The following is a 22,134-nucleotide window of genomic DNA, read 5'->3' as shown; positions in this document are numbered from 1 at the left end:
TAAAATCTATTATGTTCACACATTTTTAAAAAATAAAATGTTAAAAACAAGACCTAAAAGGTTGAAACTGATTCCATGTAAGCCGTATCTTCCAAAACCACTTAAAAATATTTATAAATACATGAAACAAACCAGTGCATGACAAGGTAGCATTTAACTGTGAGCAAATTTCTAAAAACTGCAGGAAAATAACTCGAGAGAAAAAAAATCACAGTAAGAAGGTAATGGTAAAATAATACATTCAAAGGGGCTGGAGATTTAGCTCAGTGGCATAAGCTCCTGCCTTGCAAGCAGGCAGTCGTGAGTTCGATCACCGGTACCAATAAAAAGGAAAAAGACAAAAAAACAAAATAATACATTCAAAAATATTAAAAATTTTACTAAATTTTGATACACTTAAACAGTTTAGTTAAGCCTCTAGCATATTTCATTCTGGGGCCAGCTCAGTGATTCAAGTACCTGCTGCCTGGCAAGCACAAGGTTCTGAGTTCGATTTCTGGTACCAAAAATCTCCAACCCCCCCCCCAACCCTTAATATTCCAGTCTGAGAAACATTGTCAGAATTGGTTAAAAATGAAATTATAACCAACTTATAAACTTAATGAGAACTTCACAAGATAAGGAATAAACGCTAAGAGACACTATGCATATGAGGGGAGATGTGATCAAAGTTTTCTTGGGACAGTATTATCAGACAAAAATAGGATAATTCAAGATTGACATAGCAGTAACATATGAATGTATCTAATAGCATAACTTCAGAATACATAAAGCAATTTTTTATGATTTTTTAAATACCCGTTTCTCACCAGTTAATAAAACAAACGATTAAGAACAGTAAAAACACTGAATACTGAAAAACTGAATCACTTTGATTTCATTCTGTCTTAGTTTATTATAGCTGCTATCAAAATCCTATAAAAGTGAGTGCTTACAACCAAGAATAATCTATTTCTGTGGAAGATGGGAACTCCCAAGATCAGTAGGTTGACTGATGTAGTATCTAGTGAAGACCTGTTTTCTAATTTGTAGATAGCATCTTCTTAGAATGTTGTTGCATGACTGAAGGCCTTTTTTTTTTTTTTGGAAGTAAAGGTACTAATCTTAATAACCTCTTAAAAGTCCTCCCTCCTAATACTTTGACAATGGAGATCAGATTTCAGCATTTTTTGGCGGGGGCATCATTTTGACACAGGGTCTCACTATGTGGTTTAGGCTGTCCTTGGGCTCACTTTGTAGCGCAGGTTGGTCTTGAACTTGCCGTGATTTGCCTGCCTCAGCCTCCAGAGTGCTAGGATTACAGGAATGTGCCTCCATGCCCGGCTCTCAACATGAATTTTAAGAAGGTACAGTCAGACTGTAGCAAATACTCTACAAACTACACACATAGCTTCATCGTGCACATTGTTTCTTAAGTACTTAGGATATGGTTGCAAAAGGACACTATATGCTGGGGCACAAAACAAGTCTAATGAAATGTTAAAGAATAGAAATGAGAGTTCTGGAATCACGGTTGAATTAGAAATCCATGACAGAAACGTCTAGAGAAAAACAAATAATTAGGATTTTTTTTTTTTTTGTCTTTTTCCTTTTTTATTGGTACCGGAGATCGAACTCACGACTGCCTGCTTGCAAGGCAGGCGCTTACGCCGCTGAGCTAAATCCCCAGCCCAAGAAAAACAAATAATTAGGATTTTAAGCAGCTTATTTTTAGACAATCTGTTAGCCAAAGGAAAAAATCTCATAAAAGAAGTTAGAAGTTGTTATGAGTAGAATTATAATGAAAATACACTAATCAGAATATGGGTGTCTCTTCAACAAGGTTCAAAGAAAAAAAGCATTAAAAACTTATATTAGAAAAGAAAGATTTTTTAAAAAAAAGTCATTGACCTAAGGCTCTACCTTAAGAGAGAAAAAGAAATTAAACCCAAATTAAGAACAAGATAGAGAATAAATATGAGAGCAGAAATCAGTGAATTACAGTAAAGTGGGAGGGGGCTAATTACACTGAGATCCCTTTTCACCTATCAGGTATCTCCAGCTTCTCCCAAGATCAGAGCATCCAGTTGGTGAGCTTGTGGAAGAAAAGGCACTCTCACAGATTTACTAAATCGTTAAAGTGCACAGTGGTACAGCTTCTCTAGAGTAAGCTTGGCAATATATGGCTAAAATAGTTTACTATCGTTTACTCACTGATGTGGAAAATTCACTCTTACAGAGTAGTATGTTCCCAAAACAGGTAAAATGCAAAATGATACATGTTTAATGTTGTTCATTTCATTGCTATTTCCAATAGCAGAAGACTAAAACAGTGTATATATACACACACACACACACACACACACACACACACACACACACATATACACATACATACATACCCACACTGTTATATATAAATAACTATTTATATATATAAATAAAATCAGGAGTGTTCTGATTGAATAAAAAATATGGCTCATGTATCACATGAGCTATCATATAGTTAAAAAGAGTTTGTTTTCTTTCTTTATTTTTCGGGGGGGCCAGGGATCAGACTCATGACCTTGCATTTCCCAAGCAGGCACTTACACTGCTGAGCTAAACCCCCAGCCCTTTTTTTGGAGGATTTGTTTCCTAAGCCATTAGAAATACATGTCTTTTCAAATGAAATAAGATACTGCAAAGTGAATGAAGTGTGCTATTTGTCCAGACACATTTGAGGGTCCATGTTTTATGCACTGCTTCTACTTATTTTTTAAATTAAGAATTATATTTAACACTAATAGGGCACAGAAAGCCAATCTTCTCTTGTACCTTGTTTTCTGTATGTATTTGAACCATGTTTTACATATTCTAAAGTTTTAAAGTAAAATCCTGTAAAAGGAAAATAGAACAAACCTAAGCTCCATATTTATTGCAGTGAACTGCTTTAGTGATTTGAAAGCATAGTGGTTTAATTACGCATAGTTAGTAGATTATACCTAAGGTTAGACAAGGAGTGAGATAAAAACCTTAAATGATTTTCATTAATCATAATAATAATTGTAGACCATTGTATTTGTATTGTGACAAAGCAAATGAGATGTTGATATTGTATAACAGAGTTTTTAGTGTGAGAGAAGTGATAAAAGATCAATGAGGCTAAAAATTGTATAAAATTATTGTCTTAGTTACTTTTTACTCGTTGCTGAGACAAAATACCTGAAGCCCAAAGTTGGGAAAGGAAAGGTTTATTTCTTACAGTTTTTGGAGGTTTCAGTCCACACTCAGTTGGCTCCAAGACAGGCGGGCATGGCTGGACCGCAGTTCATGGCGCCCGCCCACAGCAAACTCGAACCAGCAAAGAGAGAGACACACCTTCTTCCTACCATTACATCACCTCCTGGCTCCACCCCTATGTGGGTGGAGCACTGACACCATCAATCCAAGCACTATACAATGAACCATCATGAATGAACAATGCAAACTCATGAGGCCTGGGGGACACAAACATAAACCATAACATTCATAGTGTCTCTGACTTGGTATAAAAACCCTGTAAAATAATGATCAACCCAGGAGTAATTAACACTTTTTTATCTGTATTGTTTTTGAATGCTGTTTCCTACTAAAGAGAATCCTAAAGTTCCTTGAATATGTAGTGATACAGCTCCAGAAATGGACACGGTGACCCTGTGACATATTGTTATACCAAAAGCAAGCAAGCTATTATGAGATTACTAAAGCCCTGTCTGAAGGACTCAGAAGCTAACACATTTGAACATCTAATAGTGGGAGTGATGGTTGTAGTGGTGGTTTGTAGATTGTTGTAGCATATGTACTTAGTATGCATGAGACCCTGGATTCATTTCTCAGCGCTAAAAAACGAAAAACAGTAACACTGCAGCAATTTGAAATAAATCACACTTGTTTAAACTCAATTGTATAATGATTCTTCACTCATAAAACAAACATTCCTTGTCTACCATTCTAGGAAGTTATGATACCAACTCTCATAAAAATCAAACATTTACACGTTTCCTAAACATGTAACCTCAGAGAAATCAAAGATTTCATGAGGGGAAGTTTCTATTAATAGAAATATTCTGGGAAGTGAGTGATAAAAATGATAAAATTGAGAATATCATGATTTTGAAGCTCTGAATGAAATACTCGATAGGCAATAATCATCATTAACTATCATTAGCACAAAAAGATGCAAAATATCACAGCACTATGACAGTTTTCTCTATTTTTAAGCATGAATTTGATGACTTTTAAGATTCATTAAGGGAAATGCAAGGGCAGAGAAACACGTTTTAAAATGATACAGAGAAATAGCAAATACAGACAATTGAAGGCTATATGAGACAAATTACTTAATTTTTTAACAATGAAATTACAGGAGAAAAAGTAAAGATAAACTATAAAAATAGATGTAAGAAGCACGTCAACTAATGCAATATGTGAACCTTGTTTAGACTCTAATTTGAACAAACTTGAAAACAAATATTTGGCCTGGGAAATTTACTCCTGACTACTAATAGACAGTTTTGAATAAAACTTTCAAAGTTGGCACAAGACTGGCTATGGGTTTAAAATCGTAGTCAGGTGATGATGAATACATGGGAATCTGTTATTCCACTGTTATTCTGTATAATAAGTTTCTTTAAAAGTTACATTTTTTAAGGGTATCTTTTACTAACTGCAGACTTACTTGTGAAATTATGTATTTACATCTTTCACTATTCTGGTGATGAATAATAGATTAAAAGATGAGATAAACCACTAGTAGGGATTTTTCATCAGAGGACTGTATATTTATTAAACATTCTTTTTGTTGTTGTTGTTGTTGTTGTTGGTACTGGGGATCGAACTCACAACCTAGCACTTGCCAGGCAGCGCATAGGCCACTGACCTAAATCCTCAGCTGACTATTTATTAAATTCAAGCATTATTTGGGTTGTGGATGTTGCTTACTGGCTCAGCACTTACCTAGTTCACACAGGTCCCTAGTTGAATCCTACCACTAGAGGGTGGGGGATGTGGGAATATATCCTTGATGAAATAAGGGAAGGAGATCAGAATAATTCTTATTAACAAAATTTGCACAAAAAGATGCAATGTATCATATCACTATGAGTGATACTTTTCTCTATTTTTAAGCCTGAATTCCAACTGCAGAGGCAGGAGGATTGCAAATTTGGGATAACCTGAGCAATTTAGGAAAATCTAATTTCTTGAATTTGATTGTTAAAATTCAATGTTACTGAAAATCCATACATTTAAATAAGGTCCTGTATAATCCCTCAGTTAAAAACCTAAATGTTTGTAAAGTTACATATGGTATGTATGCCAACCAATTCTTTTCTTTTTGTTCTCCTTTCCCCTTCTCTTCTTTTTCCTGCTCCTCCTCTCTTCTTGTTCTCCCTACCAAAGTTCTTAGGTAAGTCATACAACATAACTTAATATAGTACTCTGTGCTCTAGTGCCCCCTTGTGCCTATTATGAAAAGGTTCATTAGTTCTTCTAGAAAATTGGGCTGTTTCCTAAGATACACCCAGAGACCAAACATTTTCAGCTTACAAATAAGATTTTATACCCTCAACTTTCTGGGATGCAGTATTTATCCATCATTTCGTTTTAAGTTATGTTGTTTTATCAATGCTTTGTCTTTTATTGAATTTGTAATATTAGCAGTTGTGTATCATGTGAGTTTTGTGTGCTCAAGTTTCTTATTTTCAGGTTGTCAGTTACTTTGTAGTTTGTTCCCTACCTCTACCTCTACTCCTAAATTTTCTTTTTTTAAAGCAGAAAAATGGAGAGAATGTTAAGAGAACTCAGTAACAGGGCTCTTTTCTTTATACAAGGGAAATGGGACTTGGGATCAATTTGTGCTGCTAATTGTTTAATTTGAATAATTTTTGGTCTACTGTCAAGTCAAGATATAGCCTGTATTTGTGATTGCTGTCTCATTCTTATTACTTTATCCAAACAGATATACAGAATGTAACAGAGACCTGCATAATTTGTGTATTCACACACATGTGCACGTGTTAACATTACCTTTGGAAAGAAGAATTTGGCTTGGTTTATCATCATGTTCATTCTTCCTTCTTTATCTTGTCAGTTAAATTTTCTATTAACATTTTGTTTATATTTTCCTTATTTTAATGAATAATTCTAGGATTTAGGACAAATGTGTATAGTTGAGCCATTACTACATGGGTGTACTCATGGTCTACTCATGGATGTAGAAAAGCTTAGGCACTTATAGAGTTTTTCTTTCGATATTCCTCTAGTCAAATCTTCAATCCTGGCCCCTTTCCCAACTCTGGGCAAAGAAAAAAAACCCATTCTCAGTCTTTCAGAGTTTTTCTTTTCCTTAATGTCATACGAATAGAATTGTACTATACTTAACCTGTTGATTCAGGATTCTTTAACTTATCCTATAGTATTTGAAGTTTACTTGTTTTGTTGCATGTATCAATAATTGTTTGTATTTTATTGCTGAGAAGTAGTACATCATATGGATTTACTACAGTTTGTCATTTGGTCCGTTTGGTTTGTTTTTAGCCTTTGTCTGTTAAAAATACAACCAATATCCAGTTGTCGTGGTGTGTGCTTTTAATTCTGACTATTCATGAGATTAGGCAGAGGCAGGAGGATTGCAAATTTTAGGAAGGTCTTGTTTCCAAACAACAAAAATGGTTTCCGTATCAGGCGGAAGGTTCATAAGTTTGAGGACCACCAGGGAACTTTGTGAGACCCTGTTTTCAAACTGAAGTTGAAGGGCAGGGATATAGCTCAGTTTAAAGGCTTAGGGTTGAATCCTCAGTATTGATTGATAGACTGATAGATCAATTGATGTGGGGAAATGGCTTAGTGTTAGAGCTCTTACCTGACATGTCCAGGGCCCTGTATCAGTTCGCCACCATGAGGAGAAAAAAAAAAAGAAAAAAAGAAAGAAAAAGAAAAGGGGGGGTGGGAATGTCAAGACTTAGCTCAGTGCAAGAGGTGGATGAGAAGATACAAGATATTTTGTGCAGACTCTTGAACTGAATCTTGAAGCCAGAACTGACCAACCAAAAGTGACAGATAGGAATTCATCTGAGTTGCATATAGCTAGGTGTCTGGAAACCACAATGTTTTAAAAATTGAGAAAGTTGAGAGACTTGTATAATATTGTGGTTAAGTTGAAAAAAAAGAAAGAAGTGTGGCACCAGTTATAGAGCAGTGTTCTCAAATCAGTATTGCTGAAAGTATGAATAGTTGATAGATTCAGAAAATGGATGCTCAATTTAAATTTAAAAAAGCAGATGTGACATTAGAATAGATTCCTAAGAGATTTTTAAAAAATGTACCATTTCTGGAAGAACACAAGGTTTAGAAAGACTGAAAAAGATAAATTGCTGTGGTTACGAAGTTATAGTAAGGTACCTGTAATCTCAACTCTCTCTCTGCTGAAGCAGGAGGATCTCTTGGGTTTGGGACTGTGCTCATCAGGTGTGTGCACTTGTGTATCAATAATGGAAGGAAATAGCCACTGTACTGCTGCCTGGGCAACATAGTAAGACCTTTGTCTCTTGAAAAAAGAAAGTGCTATAGACTGAATTTTATGGTCTCCCCCCCCCCCATTCATTGTGTTAAAATTTTGGTAGGCATTAGGCTAGCACCCTTGTGAATGAGATTATGCTTGTATGTAAATGACCTTGCAGAGCTTTGAAATCCGAAAAGATTGTGTCTATGAACCAGAAAGTGGATCCTCACTAGCATTTAATCATGTTGTTTCTCTGATCTCAGAATTTCAGCCTCCAAAACTGAAAAATAAGTTTTGCTTGCATGCCAGCTAGTTTATTACTTTGTTAGCATCTTGAACTAACATATAAAACTTGGATACTCGCGTATTACATCAAAACCATGAATAACTTGGGAATGGTGGTGGTGATGGTGGTGGTGCTGTGGCTCAGGCTCAGTGATAAACAGTTGCATTGGTGCTTGAGGTTGTGCTTGGTTTACTCTCTAGCACAGCACACAAAAAACCATGAATGACAAAAGGAGAAACAGTATTTCATTGTCTACATTTAATCCCTTTTGATTCCTATTATTGATTGCAAAATAATTTTTAGTGAAGAAGACCCTTGATGCATTATAATGTCAAGAAGTTTCCAGGGAGAATCTCTAGGAGTTGTAAATGAAGTGCAACTCAGTTTTTTTTTTTTTCATGGATCATCATTTTGGTGTTATGTTTAAATAACTACTGTAAGCCTTGAAGTCAGTTATTGTCAAATTCAGCTATTAAAATTATAATTAAATTCTTAGACTAACCTGAATTGTGGTTTCCAAACACCTAGCTGTGTCCAACTCAGATGAATTTCTGTCTGTCACTTTTGGTTAGTCAGTTTTCCTTGACAGGAGTTCTAAATAAGATGATTACCCCAGGGAATTGCTGTGCAAATCAGTTTTGTAATCATTTGCCAGTCACCAGGAGTTCATTTGAGGTTCAGAATCTATTATTCCCAGAGTTTTCTAATTTCCATGTGAAACTAGATTTTCAGCATTGAGTATAATTATATTTGATCTTGCTACCTTTTGCTGTACTGCATGCATGCTTAATACAAACATAGGTAATCCATCAAGCTTATCAGTAGTATATTAATAAGTAGCTTGGCAGAAGAGCTTCATTCAGCAGAAATAGTCATTGAACTACTTGGCTGTTCTAGCTGGAGAATTTAATGCAAAACCTATCTAACACAAAGGAAAGAAAAAAAAGTAGCTAAGTCACTTTACTAACACTCTGTAGTAAGCTGATGAGTCAGTGAAGTAGTAGCACAGATACTGATCCAAAAATGATTTGGAATGACCTTTACGTTCTTAAACAGTAAGTTATTTATTGCTTAAGGTAATCTGTGAACAACTAAAATAATGTTAAAAAGAAATTTTAAGAGAATGTGTATGTTTACTACATTTAATAAAACACATAGTGGCTGTCATTTGATCAGTTGTGTATGCATGTGTAATACTAGATACTAAAATCAAGATCTAGCTGAATCACCTCAAGATCAAGACACATCTTATATATTAGAAGAATTTAAGAAAATTTTTTTCTTAAGAATCTATGACATAAATGTATTTTCAAATTCCATAAATGGAGTAACTGAGAGTATGTAACATAATATGTGTATTTATTTTTAAATAGCTGTGTGTGCATAGACATAAGGTAGCTTTGAACCTTTACCAAATATACAGTTTTATCTATAGAAGTAATATTTTAGATACTGCATATATTAGCTGCTTATGTTTATGTTCACCTGTAAATCTAGTTACTGGGAAAGCTGAGGCAGTAGGATCTCTAGTTCAACGATACCCTGGACAATGTAGAAAGACACCACCCCCAAAGTGAAACAGATACTGCATGTATTCTTTTATCAGACCACCTAAAATGCATTGATTCCATAGAATAAGTAGACCTTAACACTAAAACTCATGTATATAGTTTTAATGTTTTGCTGTTTTTTTCTGTATTGTAACATTGTTTTGTCAATATTATGCATTCTTACTTTAAGTAAACAATACCAGAAATATTTTTTTTACTGTCATTATCCTCTTTGGTGGTTTTACAAGAAAGAAAAACCAAACTCTGAAAAAATACATTGGACCTGGAGTTGGCATCTAACCATGGCAGAAGAAATCTTATAGATGTCTCACCAGTTGGATGATTGGAAGTAAGAGTGGTGCTTCGGGTTCATGAATTTAAATTCTTTCCAAGATTCTGGTCACAAACTGAATTGGACAAGAACCTAGTTAGTGTTGACCTTATATGGAAATTTTATTTGGTTCTTTGTCTAATTTGGTTTGTGACCAGAATAGTGGAAAGAATGAAGGTTTTGAACTGAGGTACCACTGTAGATGACTGCTAGTATAAATTTTCAAAGTCAAGGAACTGAAGAACTGTTGTTAAGAGGCTGCCAATCACCTACAAAGAAAAAATATGTACTTAGTAGATGGTATTCATACTGTGTTTTAAGGTATTTGTAACCTCAAAAACCAATCTGGAATAATGCTTCAAAAGACCAAAACCAGAATTTGAAACTCTTTTTAAGTAAATTGTATTACAGATTTGTGAATAAGTATTTCTGACTTTTAAGACTTTGCATATAATTTCAGTTGTTGTTCTTAGAATTTTACTTGCCATTCCTTCAAATCTATGAACTCCTTAATCTTTTAGGAGTTTGTGACAGACTAGATTATGTTGGGATTAACATTTTACTTTTGATTCATCCTCTTATGTTTCTTTGGAATGTGTCTTTCTCATTGTTTGGCCTGGCATTGTCTCACTTCCTTGTCTTTTAAAGTATTTATAAGTTACTGTGATGTCTATAGTGTCTCCTTACTCTAAAATTTAAAAAAGGGCTGCCAATGGAGCTTAGCAGTTGAGTGTTTGCCTAACATTTGAAAGGTCTTAAGTACCATCTCTTACACTGCAAAAACAAAACTGAGCTGATGGCTTTCCTCTTGTTTCAAAAATTTTGAGTTTGTCCTTTTGTACCAACAACATTGCCTTAGTTTTTCTTCTGTAGAACATTTCCCACCATACCATAACACCCAATTTTTTTGTTTTTGTTTTTGATGATGCTTAAACTGTGACACTAATTATTACTCATTAGTCAACTGAGCAATTAAATTGAACTGCTGTTGTTATTATTATTGCTGTAAAAGACTATACGTTTATATCTGCCCCTAAATTTATATGCTGCAGCTTTAATACCCAGTGTGGTACTGTGTATTTGGAGTTACAACGTTTGGGAGATAGAGTCAAATGAACTCATGAGGATTAGGGTGAGACTCTCATGATAAAATTAGTGCACATAGAAGAAATAGAATCACCACCTCCTTGTTGTTCTACACTAGAAATCTACCATGTTGGGACTCTGGTCTTGAATTTTCAGGCTCTAAAACTGTATGAAAATAATCAGTCTAGAGTAAAACCTGGACAAACTGAGACAGTCATCACCTTCAATGGTAATACATGAAACATGACACATAATTTATTTAAAAATCATAGTAGTATATATATTATTTTGTATATAATAATGAACTTAGGCAACATTGCAGAAATATTTTTTTTTATATGAAAAGAAGGTCATTGAAATTTGAATGGCATGATACATCTTGTTCACCGTGTCGTCTTGTAGAAAGATTGGTTGAGTAAATACTGCATAAAAAGGAACTGTAAGCAACATTGGTATTGAAAGCAAACTTGGAGCCAGGCATTGTGGCACACACCTATAACCTCACTGCTCTGGAAGACTGAGTCATGATGATTGCACATGTCAGCCCAACCTGGACAATTTAAAGAGACCCTGTCTTGAAAAAGGGGGCACCAAAAAAGAAAAAAAAAGGCTGGGAATGTAACTCAGTGGGAAGACCTTGGGTTTAATTCTCAGTACTTGGGGGTGGGGACAGATCTGACCTTTCTTTTCTTTTGTTTTTTATAATTTTCTTTCAACCCTTGTTATTTTAATAGCCCCCTGCCAAATTTAACTTAAAAACTTCATGTTAAGGCTATCTTCGGTTAAGGGCTGCATGCTACAGCATAGATGAGCCAGACACAGAAATACTATATGATTCTACTTATATAAAAATCTAAAATAGGTGTATGATTTTTCCATCAGTAGGTCACAGAAGAATGATGTATCCACTCATAAATCTGTACTAGTCATTCACATGCCATGGTATCAACTTGTAGGACTGATGCTGCTCTCTATGGTTTTTAGGCCTCTTGAGGGTCCATTGTAATGGTTTCATTACTCCATTGTTCATTAGCTGTTTGACTTTGGGTAAGTAGTTTCTGTGAACCTCAGTGTTGACTTTTGAAAAAGTTGACAGTAGTACTTAAATTACAGGGTGGATGAAGTCATGAGTGCGAGGGTGGTTTTATATAGTATATAATAGGCATTATTCAAGTACTGTACTATTAATACTGTTAGTCTTACAGAGTGGTTGTGATTAAATGGCTTAATATATGTGTCTGGCGCAAAATGTGTACTCCTAAAGTGTTAGCTATACTTCTTACTTTTTGTTACTACTTTTATAGCCATTATCAGAGTATAGTAGTATTCTCTGATGTACTTTGTAATTCCTCATGGGAGATGAATGATTATCTGTATGATCCTTAGAATGCTTAGCATTTTTAAAATCTAAATTTATATGCAGTTGTAATCGCCATTATGGCAGTATGTGGTCCTTGCCTGACTATGTGTGGAACTCCCTTATAGAATTGTACTTTAAAGTTTTACTTGGGCATATTAAGCTAGGCAGAACTACTTATTAAAGGGTTCAATTGTGTTATACCTATTACGATGGCTATATTAAAGAGGGGAAAGGTCACAAATATTGACAAGGATGTGAAGAAATTGGAACCTGGTACATTGTGGGAATGCAAAATGCTGAAGCCACTGTCCTTCAAAAAGTATAAACATAAAATTACTGTACAATCCAGCACCTCAGCACCTCAACATATAAATATATACTTGAATTGGAATAAAAAGAATTGAAAACAAAAAGTCAAAGAAATAATTCTCATTGCTTTGTTACTCATACTAGCTCAAAGGTAAGGGGAAAAAAAACCCCAAATGAAAACCAACAGATCAGTGGGTAGATTTTATTTATACATGCAGTAGAGTATTAACTAGCTACGAAAATAAATGTTTTGATACATGCTACAGCATAGATGAGTGATATACAAAGCAACATTGTGTGATTCTACTTATATAAAAATCTAGACTAGGCAAATTTATAGAGGCTTGTAGATTAATTATCCAGGAATGGGGAAGGGGATACTAAGTTACTGCTTGTTTACTATAGAATTTCTCTAAAGAATGGTGAAAAGATTTCAGTAATTGTGATGATTGGACAACATAACTAATTAAATCAGTGCCACTAAACTGTACACCTAAAATAGTCAAAAAGGCAAATTCTCTGTTACATATTTTATCACATGAAAACAATTTTAAACTTTGAATTTTAATTTGTCACCTAGATTCATATTCTGATTAATGATATGAATGACAAAATTCCTTGTTAATGCGAGACCTTTCCTTTTGTCACTTAACTATTCTTGTCAAACAGAAGAATTAGTTCTGGTTTCTTATTTGAATATACACAATTCTTGTTGTTCAGTGATCTCCAGAGAGGATCTTTTTGTACTTAATGGAAAAGTGCAAAGGGGAAATAGACCAAAATTCTGACTTTTTGGAGTCACTTACCTCCTTTTTTCTAATCATTTACCTGTTGGGTCAGAGTTAATATTTTTTAAGCTCCGAAGATGTCTATCTTTCAATTACCTCTTTTCATTGTCTGAATTTGTTGTTGTTGGTTTGATTTTCTAAACTATTGGAAAGTGATGTGAACATATTTTGTTGAGGTTAAGGATCTTCCACCTTAGTGTTTAAATCTGATAGTAATTATGTAGACCTTTATAAAGACATGGTTGTTGGCTTCTGAAGGCTTGGCTATGCATATTATAGTTAAGAATTCTAAGTGGGTTCTGGATAAATGAAGACAATATTGTATGTAAATTCCTAAAATCAGATTGCTGTGGGATGTATACCTATTTATAGCTTCTACATCTTGTAGCTTGCCCCACCCATATCTTTTTATTCTCCACCAGTGTGTCAAGACCGGTATCATTTAAATGCTATTGTTAAATAAAAAGGAAGCTACACTCAACTCTTGAAATATTCATGCCTAGTATTCACTAGAACATATAATTTTATTCTCTCAGCCCTTGGATTACACAGTAATTTTGTAATTTTGCAGTTTTCTCAGTTTTCTTTGATTGTACTGTTTTGAACTCATAATAGTCGTATATATGGGGAATTACAGTGTGATAATTTGATATATGAACCCAATGAATAATGATCAAATAAGAGTTACTGATATTGCTGTCTTATATTTTTAAAAAATTATTGGAAACTTGAAATATTTTTTCTCTTTTATAAAATATACAGTAAATTGCTATGAACTATAGAATACAATATAGTCCTCTTTGCAATTGTACTGTGGCATCATCCTTCCCAGCTTGTTTTCCTATCTCTGGTAACACCACTCATGAATTCAGTTCTCTTAAAGAGTCTGTATATAAGTGAGAACATGATGTATCTGTCTTTCTCTGACTGGCTAAAATCATTTAACATAATACTCTCCAGTTATAGTTGTGTAGTACAAGTGACAAGATTTCATTTTTTGGTGACTGATTATATGCCATTATATAATACTGCATTTTCTTTATCCATTCTTAGGTGATGAACACTTTGGTTGATTCCGTATCTTGATTTTTGTGTGTAGTGCTGCAGTAAACATGGACATGCAAATATTTTTTGTATAGATGTATAGATTTCATTTCTTATGCATATACTGAGTAGTGGCCCAGCTGGATTATATAGTAATACTGTTTTTTGTTTTTGAGTAACCTGTTTTTTATAATGGCTGCATATTTTGACATTTGTTGTTGAAGACATGTATTAAAAGAGAAAGGAATGTGACAATCTTTTAATTAACTAGAGACCATTTCTAAAAATTTATTACTTTGACTTTCTTGGGTTAAAAGTACAGTATGTTGACTGTGAAAGAAATTATTTTTAATGATTATTTTGCCAGACCTTTTTCTTACATGATTTTTACTTTATGGCCGTCATGTCAGCGATACCTTGGTTCACGATCGTAATTTGTTTTATGATTTTGGAAAAGATGGCCATTTTTGTGGGAGAAAGGTGGCTGCAGTTGTGTTTGTCACCCAGTGCAGAGTTTGCAAACAAAAACAAAATCTTGCCTAACACTTTTATTTGTGAACCCTTAGGCTTACAAAAAGTGTAAAGATTTACTAATCCTTGTTGTCAATGGCTTGTAGTTGAGAAAGACAGGAAAGGAAACAAGCATAAAGACCAGTCAACACATGCGAATGGCAAGGGATTAGTATATGGAAGTTGCAATGGATTGGTAACTGGTGGTCAGCTTAAATCCAGCTGAATTTGCATCACCGTGGTACTGAGCATGGATGGCTTAACTGAGGACTGTTGCCAGCATAAAAAGGAGACCTGGAGAGAAAGAGAGAGGCATTGTGGGTTCCTGTTAAGTGGTGGTGGTATTGTTTGGAGCCATTGGTTCTAGAGGAGCTTGTCATATTGGCTCCTCTGATGTGAACTTGGCTGTTATCGAAGGAGCTCAGAACCTTGTTGCTGAGAATGGCTGCGGTTTACTTGAAGGGAGCTTTGGTCCTTACTTTGAGCATCACTTTTTGGCTCTGGAGAGGAAGATGTGTACTGTTTAATCTCCAGGAGAAGCTTGCCTCGCTGGCTTCCTGATATGTATTTGGATGTTCTCATTGCTGGGGGAGCTTGGGACCTCATTGTTGCAGAGGGTGGCTGCATACTTTGGGGGATCCCTGGTCCTTATTTTAAGCAACACTTCTTGGCTCTTAGTGCAGAGCCCTAAACCTACTAGTACAGATCCTTAATCCCACTGGCATAGACTTTCTAGCTTCCACTGTTGACCTTTGAACTTTCCTTGTGGAGATCTGTGAAGCAAACTTGAGTGAGTCATTGTTTTGGGCTCTAGGTCCTCAGCTGGTCCTCATGCAGGACATTGCCATAGGATCCAGGCTGAATTTCCGTGGGTCTTCAGTGTGTGAATGGATTTCTTGCACTTTCTTTGTATTTAACTCCTTGGGTCACCATCATAAAATAATACTATAAGTGTGTCCTGTATGTAATTGTTCTCCTTGCAACCCCTGACTATAACGGAAGTCTATAATTAAGTTTAATCTGTTAGACTTACATATAAATTTGCAGACTGATACAAAGAAACCACTCTTCCAATCTGTGCTCCATCTCATACCCACAAACAGCAATACTAGGTCAGTGACATGTAGTTAGGCCCTATATGAAATCTTATTGTGATGGTATAGTCAATTCACCATGGGGTCTGAACGTCTCCTACATGTTCCTACTTGATATACCAAGAATGGAAGATGCTAGCTACTTTTTATCTAGACCATATTTTCTCAGAGTTTTATGTGTAGTGAACAGCCAGCTGTGAGACATTCTGTAATAACCTTTCATTCCAGCGAGCAAGCTTCATTGCACTAAAAGATGCACTATTCCATGTGTCAGTGTTGTTCTGCAGTGTAACCCACAATATGCTCAGATGTCCATCCTTTGCGTCCTTTTTATGGGACCTGAGAGTCAAGAGAAGTCAGCACAAACATTAGATACTCTTTGTCAGCTGCTTTTTTTCTAAGTTGAGACAAATTCTTTATTTACATAGTAAAAGATAATAGGTAGAAAAATATGGATGAGTAGTAAGACTGCCTCCACTATAATTTATAATCAAATATGGAAGACAACTATATGAACAGATACATTTAGAGACTGAAAAAGAATAGAAGCAAGAGTAGGAGGGAATAATGATTGAATGATAATTGACTTGAATGTTTAAAAAATAGTTTCAGTTTTCTAGATCACACTACCCTTGACTTTTGTTTTCAAATCTTAGAGGAAAAGTTTTGTTTACTATGGTGTTATTTGGGTCTTCATTATGTGACATTTATTTATTTATTTTTCTTTTTAACTGAAATAAGTTTTCTTTTAGTCCTATTTTGGGTGGGTGTTTTGGTCATGAAGTGGTGCTGAATTTTGCCAGGTGATTTTCTTACATCATTAAAGAAAATTATTTTTTTCCTTTATTTGGTTAACGTGGTGTATTATGTCAATAGATTTATATATGGTGAACCATCCTTGTTCTACCAATTGCCTTTTATAAGTAATGTTTTATGAAGATGAAACCAAGTTCAGTTTATGTTTACAAAACCTGATTATTGGCTATTTACGTTTTCTCACCTCTTTTAGTGCGTGGGGATTTAATCCAAGGCTAAATGTACACTCTACACTGATAGTCCAGGGACCCCCTATTTATTTATTTATTTATTTTTTAATTTTATGGAACCAAGGAATTTTGAGCTGCAATCTTATTTTCTCTTTTAGATTGAGATGAAAGGATCTTGTTAAGTTGCCCAGGCTGGCCTTAAATTTGTAATCCTCCTGCCTCAGTCTCCTGCAGAGCTGAGAATATAGGAGTGTGCTACCATGCCTTACTTCCCTATTTACTTTTTAAAATGTTTTACAATTTCTGCTTCTAAAATTATTAGTCTATAGTTCTTCCATGTGTATTTAGGAGATTTGGACTAATATTTGCTGATCAGCACTCTAAATTGCTTTTGTTAATAAACAGTGACTTATGGTTTATCTTTTAAACAGAAATAAGAAGGTTAAATAATTTTAAGAGAAATGATAATTATTTTAAAATACTATTAGTATATATGTAGTACATAATACTTACATTTCTTGTGAGAACTTGGTACATCCACATAACAAATCTTTCCTTTCCCTGTCTTCTCTGTTCACTCATGTCTTGATTCCCTTGCTTTTATTTTTACTTGGGGTTTCTCCTAAGAAAAAGCATGTGCTATTTAAGCTAGTGTGTCTAATTTATCTCACTTGATATTATAGTCTCAAGATATATCCATTTTCTAACAGATGGCTCAAGTTTATCATTCTTCATAGTAGAGTAGTACTCCATTTTGTGTAAATATCACATGTTCTTTATCCAGTCATCTGTTGATGGACAGATATGCTATTTCCAATATTTGGTTATTATGCATTGTGCTGCTATACATATGGGTTATGTTTTTATCCATGTAATAATATGATAACTTTAACTCTTGGAGAGATAGAAAGGCAATAGCTGGGTCAAATGGAATTTGTAGTTTTAATTCTTTGAGGAATCTCTACATTGATTTCCATGGTGGTTCACTACTCTACATTCCTACCAACAGTAGAGAAAAGTTTGTTTTTCCTCAAATGTTTGGCAACATTCAAATTTTTTTTTTTTTATGATGGCCATTTTTTTGGGGTTATTTCAGTATAGTTTTAATTTGCATTTTGTATTATGTATTTGTTGCGCCCCTTTGTGGGGGGGCACGCAGTTTTTCTTTTTGAGACAGGGCCTTTCCATGTAGTTCAGGCTGGTCTTGAACTCATTGTGTAGCCCAGCTGGCAGCAAATTCGCATCAGATTGTTTCTGTTTTAATATATGGACTGCTGGACTTAACATAGATAGTCAGAGGATCTGTTTGCTCTTCTCTGCTCAGGTTTTGTGAACTTCCAGGATTAGTTCAAGTGGTTGTTGGTCTTTGCCTTTGCTACCTCATGCTACATTCCCCAGAGTCTTCTGGCAAAGGTTGGCTCTTGCATTTGGGGGCAGAACACCTCCTCAGGAGCCAGCAGGCTGTCACATGGGCATGGGGCATAACTATTGGTCAGCTCTCACATGAGAGTGCGCTGGTGGGGATGCACTCATGGATCAGCTCACACATGGATGGGGCACTGCCTCGAGTGGGCCAGGGGGGGCCAGGCTCTGTTCTGACTCTGACTTTCATGGGTAGTCCATTACCTCAGATTGATTCTCACATGTGGGGGTGGGGCATGGCTTCAGGTTATTTCTCTCTCCTGGAGTGAGAAATGTTGCTTCAAATGATGAATTTGTTATGTCTTTCTGATTTAACTTCATGGCTTGTTTTGAATTATCATTGCTTTATATTACTTACAAATTCTTTTGTTTTCTTTTCCATAGGTATATGTGGAATTTGATGATCTTGAATGGGATAAACGAGAGTGGGTTAAAGTTTATGAAGATTTTTCAACTTTTCTGGTGGAATACCACTTAATTTGGGCCAAAAGGAATGACCCTAGCCAGACTCAGGGATCAAAGAGCAGACAGATTCAGTGGCCTGCACTGGTAAGATCTATTCCTGCTTCATTAAACATTTTCAATTACTGGTTTTAAAGTAAGAATTGAATATAAATTAAGAGCTATCCAACTGGTAATAGATTAATATTCCTGAAGAGTCTCTGCATGTTTGGAATAAATTGCAAAACATTGCATCTGCTTGGTTAAACATCTTGATGTACCTCTTTGTTAATGTACTTTGAGCACAATCAAAAAGCAGTTTATTCAGTTAAATGAAACATGAATTGGACTTAAGGCTGCTCAGAAGAAGTTGAATTTTTGTATAGTGTGGAAAAACTTCAGTGAAACTTTTTAAGTGAAAGATGGAAACATTTTCTAAAGCATTGAATATCACATGATTTTTCTTGACTGGTTAGTTAGTGATTTGTTGTGTGATACTAAATGTATTTATGTTTATATAATGAGTAAAATTACTTCATATCAGAAAATTATATATTTAAGAGAATATAGCTGAGTATGATGGTGTATGCCTGTAATCCCAATACTCAGGAGGCTGAAGTAGGAGGAATTCTGTGACTTTGAGGCTAGCCTGGACTACACAGGAAGGTCAAGGCCACTCTGAAATACATGTTAAGATTATCTTCTCTTAAAGGAAAGAGACAAAGACAGAGACAGAGCAAGTATAGAAGATTTCAATAAGTTCTTGAATATTCTCAGGAGTTTTATGAAAAAAACATAACAGATTATTAAATTTAATTATGTATTATCTTTTCTGGCAGATTGTCTAGCAGGTAATGAGAAGGAAATAAGTTTGATGACTATAATCTTATGTTGATATGAAAGAATACTTTAAAATTCTTTGAAGCATTATTTGAAGTGTTAGGTAAAATTAATAGGATGTCATTTTGTTTTTGTTGGTTTTTTGTATGATGCCCAAGGTTGAATTTAGGCCTTGTGAATGCGAGGTAAGTTCTCTATCACTGAGTTACATCCCAGCCGGTGTTTTAAAAAACGTTTTTTAAATGTTGCTAATTATAATGTATACATTTTTTGTTTTAGTTATTTAATTCTTTAACTCTTTTCTGTATTGAGATACATGCCAGTCTTTTGACAATTCTCTTTAAAAATAAAAATCAAAAGAGATGTAATTTAAAAGATAATAAAAAGACTATCTATAGGTATGTCAGTGTTGCATACCAACCTAGTATGCTAGGAATCCTTCAGTTTGATTCCCAGAACAACCTCCCCCTAATAAAATTGATTTAAGTAAAAGTAACACAAGAAGGAAGAGAAAGAAATTTAATTAGCATATTTAAAGGAAATACTTTGAAGAGTTAAAAATAGTATTTAAAAAGCATTATATTGATAGAAAACTTTGAAAAGCAAAAGAAGGTAATTTATCCATAGTAGTTTTAAAAGTAAAAATTGTGGAATGAATATTTCCCATTCTTAATATAGAATTTAAAATACTTAAGCCATAATTAGCGCAGTTTTTGATTTTCCAGATCTTAACTTGAAAATTGATTAAACTTATGAGTGATTTTGATCTATCTTAAGTTTTTGCATGAATAGTCTTAAAGTAAGAATTTGTAGTATGAGTAATATCAGAATGTGTACTTCAGTATAATAATAGTTAAATAAATAAAACTAGGATTTTTTTCACCCTTATAGGTAATTTATATCAGTAAGTTACTGATTTTTTTAAAAAATAAAATATTTCTTGGGAAACACTGTGAAATAGTTTGTTATAATTTTACAACCTTATTTCGTTGGGAAAAAAAATCCCTTAATGTTGAAATTAAGGCCACTAAAAAAAATGTAGACTGTGGATATAGCTCAGTGATAAGAGCATTGCCTAGCATACTTAAGGACCGTAGATTGATTTGCCAGTACCACAAAGAAAATTAAAGAAAGAAACTTAATAATTGACAGACTTTTTATTCAGCTTTTTCCTTTATTATGCAAAAAGCATATGCATAAAAAAATTGGAAAATGCTAAGTTGGTATAAAGTTTTGAGTTAGTTTTCATATGTGATAATAACAACGGTCAAAACTCCATTTTTACATGTGGATATCCACTTTGCCTGTGCCTTTTGTTGAAAAGACTTTACACACAAATCATTTGTTCAAAAGTTTGTCTTTGTGTTCTATTCCCCTGGCCTATGTATATGTTTTCATGATGGAAGTCCTGGTTGGAAAAATGGACGGGAAAAAGATACAGAAGGTATTTAAATTGGGAAAGAAGAAGTAAAATTATTTATCAACAGGCTTTATGAGTTTTTATGTAGAAAACCTTAAAAGATTTCACAAGTATTCTTAGTAGACCAAATAAATGAATTTGCCAGAGTAACAGGATTTTTTATCTTTCTTTAAAATGTAGTTCTACTTAAAAATAAGAAAATTTACTTTTAAATGTTTTAGTCTATTGATTTCTCTTAATGAGTAAATAAGATAAGTTTTAATGGCTGCATAATACATTTAATCTTAACATGATCCATTTCTCTATAGTGTTTGGATTTATAGTTGTTTCTAATCTGGGGAACCTTATATTGCACTATGATAAGTACCGTTGTGTATATGTTTTATTTGTATCTCTAATCATTTTAGAAATTTAGATTCATAGTAGTAAAATCATTAGTTAAGGGTATGAACTTTGAAAAACCACCAAAATCTAACATCTCCATTCCACCAATTGTTGAAATCTAATTTCGGCAGATTGTTGAAGTTACTCTCATTGGCATTATCTTCAAGTCTGTATGAGTGTTTTTGTCATACTCTTCCTTCACAAGTATTAATTGCTACTTTTAGGACATCTTGTTTTTTTAAGTTCTAACAAATACAAAAACAAAAGGAATTTTATATCTTAAAGAGAATGTAGCAGTGTCGTTTCTTTCTCTGCTTAAGTGAATATTTTAAAATACTATTTATTTGTTTTAACTTGCATTTCTTTAGTAGGATTTTTTTTCCATATCTTTTAGCAACTTTTTTGGTAAATTATTTTTTGGTACCTTCTTAGGGTTCTGTGTTTTAAATTTGTTAGGAGCTTTCTGTGCATTACTACCAATATTGTAACCCTTTTTTGCTATGCTTCATTTTTCAGCTGTCTTGATTTTTTAATTTTTTTTCCCTCTTACTGAGAATTGAACTCAGGACGAGGCAGGTGCTGTACTGCTGAGCTATATCCCTGGCCTCTTCGTTTTTATCTTGTAAAAATTAATAGGAAAAGGAAATAGGAATGCATGTAATACTTAAGAAAATTATTTTCTTAAACATTGTACATCTTTTATTTGATTCATACAATCACTGAAATTCTATTTTCTATTCATTAAAATGAGGCTCCTGCCAGGTGCAGTGGTGCTGGAATCT

At 34.2% G+C, this 22,134-nt stretch overlaps 1 protein-coding gene across 3 annotated transcripts in view; it reads left to right on the top strand.

Annotated features, from left to right (window-relative positions):
• The window catches only part of Jmjd1c (jumonji domain containing 1C), a 184,899-nt gene that overhangs the window by 26,434 nt on the left and 136,331 nt on the right, over positions 1 to 22,134 (top strand). For all 3 annotated transcript variants that reach the window (XM_063239541.1, XM_013156723.2, XM_063239540.1), the window contains exon 2: positions 18,652 to 18,816. In XM_063239541.1, coding sequence (XP_063095611.1) covers positions 18,652 to 18,816 — 165 coding nt within the window. The remainder of the gene's footprint in view (positions 1 to 18,651; positions 18,817 to 22,134) is intronic.

The sequence above is a fragment of the Cavia porcellus genome, unplaced genomic scaffold (genome assembly GCF_034190915.1).
Source record: "Cavia porcellus strain 051 isolate PalLab524CR breed Dunkin Hartley unplaced genomic scaffold, mCavPor4.1 scaffold_28, whole genome shotgun sequence".
NCBI classification, from domain to species: domain Eukaryota; kingdom Metazoa; phylum Chordata; class Mammalia; order Rodentia; family Caviidae; genus Cavia; species Cavia porcellus.
The sequence above is the reverse complement of the archived record's forward strand: the minus strand, read 5'-3'. Positions and strand labels throughout refer to the sequence as shown.